This window comes from Drosophila erecta, unplaced genomic scaffold (genome assembly GCF_003286155.1).
Source record: "Drosophila erecta strain 14021-0224.00,06,07 unplaced genomic scaffold, DereRS2 tig00000000-arrow-pilon, whole genome shotgun sequence".
NCBI lineage: Eukaryota > Metazoa > Arthropoda > Insecta > Diptera > Drosophilidae > Drosophila > Drosophila erecta.
Genome location: NW_020825194.1, coordinates 27,302,635 through 27,307,389, shown reverse-complemented (window position 1 = coordinate 27,307,389; position 4,755 = coordinate 27,302,635). Strand labels below are relative to the sequence as shown.

General features: G+C 40.5%; 1 protein-coding gene across 1 annotated transcript; it reads left to right on the top strand.

Annotated features, from left to right (window-relative positions):
- The first annotated feature begins 469 nt into the window (after positions 1 to 469).
- On the top strand, positions 470 to 1,459 carry LOC6552375. Its single transcript, XM_001978850.1, has one exon. It carries the CDS (start codon positions 470 to 472, stop codon positions 1,457 to 1,459), a length of 990 nt encoding a protein of 329 aa, XP_001978886.1.
- Positions 1,460 to 4,755: the final 3,296 nt, after the last annotated feature.

The window sequence follows — 4,755 nt, the reverse complement described above, 5'->3', positions numbered from 1 at the left end:
AACAGTTATTAATCAAGAAAGCACAGTCATGAGTATCGATAAGAGTTATCGCTAATTGGTTCCGAATCTGATCTAGATCGTTAAACTTGACACCTATTTTGTTTACAAAAATCCGCACTAGTGTGGTCTAAAAATGTTAATATTAAGAAGACCTTTTTATAACACTCATCTCAATATAGTGATTATTACTCGATTATGTAGTTATTATTCGATATTAAGAATCAACTTTAATCGGCTGCACACACTTGCAAGTTTGCACCTAAGCCTAAAGTCCTGGATAATTACTAGAAGTTTAATAAGCGCTATTACAGGTATTATGTGTAAGATTATTTGGTGCAAGTTATTAATTTTATCGTAGGTACGTAAGGCTGGACAATTAAATAGGCTGATTTGGGTTTTAAAGTAAGCACTTTGAAATTTTTCGAAGTGGCTATAAACCGCTGATAAAGAAAGAATGGCAGAACGCAGAATGGCCAATAAACTGAATATTCGCCAGAGGAATGACGCAACGACGCAGTGCCACATGCTTCATTTGAAGCAGACGGATCTCCTCAGTCAACTGCTGCCCAACACCCAAGCTATGCAAAGCCTGCGTTCCCTCTCCATTGGGCGCATATCCCAAGCGGCTCTGGAGGAGATCTTTGCGAACTGCAGTCAGCTGGAGAGCCTACTTCTGTGCGACAGGATGGGCTCAGGTGTCCTTTATGATATACGGAGCATAGGGCTCTGCTGTATGTTGAAGGTGTTGATGCTGCCCCTGAATGTAGGGACGCCACTGGCCATCTGCTCTCTGGCGAACCTCACCCATTTGACCCTTCAGCGCCAGGAACTCAGTCAGGGAACGGACTGGATGCGTACCGTCCGGGCTATCATCCATGCCAAGCGGTTCAATCTGCAAGCACTCAGCTTTGATGGCTCCTGGCTGACCGCTCCTCTGAATCTGTCCCACCTTCAGCTGGCTCAATGCACAGCCCTGACCGACCTGAGATTGAGTAACTGCAATCTGGGAGAGAACAGCCCACTATTGCCCTTGTCCTGCCAAAGGATCAGCTTCCGGCGATGCTCTATGGGCATGCCCCTTGGTTACAAAGGGACCCATCCGCTTTTAAAGAAACTAGAGCTGTTTGACTGCCGGATATTGTCTGAAGTTCCCATTCTACGTCACATCTTGAACGTGAGGAGGCACCAACCCGTCGACGGACCACTCCTGTTCACCTTTAGCCAGTCCACAAGACTACGATATGAGTTCACGAAGTGGTCCCATGAGGATGTGCGTGTCCACAGCGAGTGGCTGCTAGTGAAGGAACTGGAGCCACACCAGGCGGATACATGGCGCCTACAAGTAGGCACGGTTTCCATGAAGTTTGCTCACTCCATAAATGATGTGCCCAGTCTCCAGCTCCCAGAGGAGAGTATCCCGAGTGCCGCTGATGTGGTCAGGATGCTGGGTTCCTTATAAGGAATAATAATTACAAAAATATTTTAAGTTTTTAGCATAAGCCACCTTAAGCTGTGTGTGCATCACTTGAAAAAGATTTAAAAATGTTGACATTTTTTTTAAATATACTTTGTTCTATAATCAACTAAAGAGTGTTTATGAGGTCTTTTATTTAACAATATCGTGTGTAACAAACTGTCTCATTATATTTAAATTATCAAGTTATAAGGGAAGTTACAATGGAATGCAGTACTGCAAATTCATAATGGAATTTTGCAATTTAATTGGGAATTTCTGAGGAAAGCACTTAAAACCCATCCTCTCTACTTATAACACATTTCTTTACTCCCACAATTTAATGAATACAACTCCTACGCAAAATACCTTCAGTCGACAGATGCCCCCATTCACTTCAAGTGGCACACCACATATTCAACATATCAAATCTAAACTCGAAAGGCTTCGCCATGTGAGCCCCATATTTGCATTAGGATCGCCATTTTTCCAGTCGGATGAGTTTTGTTTATCAGCGAGCACATAAATAACGAAAAAGTTGCCAAAAACAAGGAGGAAAGTGAAATTTATGTGTACCGCATGTAATTAATAATAAAAGAAATCGCGCAAACGAATTAAATGGTTCTGTGTGTGTTTAACTTGCTTGTTAGCCCGTCCAGAACGGCGCTTAATTAGCCAAATCCCCGCTCCCCCATTCCCCCAACTCACTAACTTTATGTTTGAGCCAGCTTAATTGGGTCCGAGCAGCAGTGCACCGGCTAATAAGGTTAACCAATCACAGCAGCAATGCTAACCAGCAGGCTTGGGTGTTACCTGGGCGAAGGAAATTGAAACGGACAGGTGGAGTGGAGGACAGGTGATGACGCAAGGCACAGATCGTAGATGGTATTGATGGGCTGTGGATTCCATTGAGATTGGTTCGCTATCTGCCCTTTCCGTTTAAAAATGTCCATGATTTAATTCTTCAATTTATTTTCGTAGGCATAATCTAATCCAATCCTATGGGCCAATCAACAAAACACGAATCTTAGGCTATTCCAATGTTTTGTAACTATCGCTCAAATAGTTAGAGCTTTTAAATTGAACTAATTTCGAAACTTTAAGACTGCCAAGTATGTATCATAATATATGGTAGTTATTATATATGATAATGTATATTTTATTAAATGTACCCTTGTGTCTAGATAGAAACTTAGCACAGCCATATCCAATTTAAATAAAGGAAACTTTTTTAATACTATTTAGTCATTTAATAAGCACGAATATTTTTCTCAGTAATGAGTTTATTGAATTAAAGGTATATAGAGGTGATTTAGAAGTTTAAAAAATATCAAACGGCCGCCATCTGAATTTATAACAAGAAGAGGAGAAATCGTGTTAAACGTTCCGACGTAATCCCCAAAATGTTAAGCCCCGCAACATTTGGTTTTAATTCCTGCAGACTTGCAATGGTTGTTCAGTTTCCAAACGATATAATCCATGCATCATCTCATGGCAGCAGTCCGATTAGACACGACCCCCTGACTGGGTGTGGCCTTTTTCAACTTTGCACTCGAATGAATACGAAATTCACGCGAAATTCCATGACAGAACCCACGACAAAGATAAAGCTGGGGCAGAGCAGCCCCACGCCCAAAGGCGCCCACTTGAATTATCATGTTATAGCTTCTGGGTGGGGCGCTCCATACTCTACATACTATATTGGGGGGTTTAGGCTCTGAGTTCTGAGCTGTGGGCTCTGTGTGTGTTCCGAAGCCGAAGAGTTTGCACCCATTATTGCTCAGCCATTTGAGCACAAATTTTAAATTTATTGCCCAAACAATGCGACAGCAAACAATAACATTAACAAAGTAATAATTCAAGACCCTTTAAATGGTTTCAATTAGGTGCCCAAAGTGTGTGACGAGTGCCGGAAGGCCGAAGGGGTGGAGGAGGTAGTCAGTGCCATGGCAGAAACCCAAAAACCGAAATCAGTTTATGTGGTTTACTGAACAGTTACACTAATTACCGCACAACAAAACTGCGGCTCTCATTTACCGGTGTTGTTCTTGCACTTGTTGTGCTGCTGGTTGTTGTCGGCTGCTGTTTTTATAAACTTTTGTGTGCAAATAGTTTTTAATTACATAGATAGGAGAATGCTGGCAGCAAGAAAAACAATTGAAAACCTAACGAGGAAAAAAGTTTGAAGCTGCTTGACTCATTTGCTGGATTCGTTGCGGAACCCCGATACCCAGTGACGGATTGGCCCCAGTTCTTTTCGGAACTTGGCTCCTTGGAAGTGTTGGTGAATGAAAGGTGTAACCGGCTTTCTATTCAGAAATATGAAATAGTGTTGACTACTGCAATTGAAGTAGTTTCCTTTTATTGAATAATAACATAGTGTTATTATAGTTACGACATAATATAAAAGAACAACATTACAAAGCACAGCTTCAAAAATAAGGAGTAAATCTGAAATGTTGAATGAACAAGTTTCTAAAATACGTTAATTTGCCTGTGATGCCACCATTTTGCCTAATACTATTGAAGTGATTTTGCCTTAAATCTGTGACTCTAATAAGGGAATAAGTTAGTTTAGAATCGCAAACTAATTTTAATAAGCACCACACTCAATAACGAATGCATAAGTCGTATTTGTATGTACCCGTTACTCGTATAGTAAAAGGGTAGTATACAAGATACGTTAAAAAGTCTGTAACAGGCAGAAAAAAGCGTTTCCGACCATTTAAAGAGTATATATTCTTGATCACGATCAATAGCCGAGTCGAGACTATTTGCCACGCCTACTCTAACGCCTACAAGCTGACCACGCCCACAGTTTTGAAAAATGTGTTGCAATTTTTTATTTTTCTATTTGGTTTTCAAATTTCTATCATACTTCCGAACATTTTTTTTCCACGCCTACTCTAACGCCTACAAAGCGCACAGCTTTGAAAAATATGTTAAAATTTTTTAATTTTATTTTTTGTCTTTCCAGTTTTTATCGATATGCTACAAACAAATTTCGCCAAGACTACTCTAACGCACACGCCCACACTTTTACAATTTTTTTTATTTATTTTTGATTGTTTTATTTTTGTTTGCCAATTTCTATCGATATGCCAAAAAATTGATGAACTTTCTCGTTCGCACTCCCTCTAGCTGAGTAACGGGTATCTGATAGTCGAGGAACTCGGCTATAACGTTCTCTCAGTGTTTAAACTAGACTTCTTGGGGCATATACATTTCGGAGAAACATTTAAATATTTCCAAGTGAACGTAGAATAAGCAGAGAGGCATACCCCACTTTAGCTGGGCATAAT

Excerpts from the sequence above, each read along its gene's own strand:
- LOC6552375 (XM_001978850.1), top strand. The coding sequence starts at position 470 with ATGGCCAATAAACTGAATATTCGCCAGAGGAATGACGCAACGACGCAG.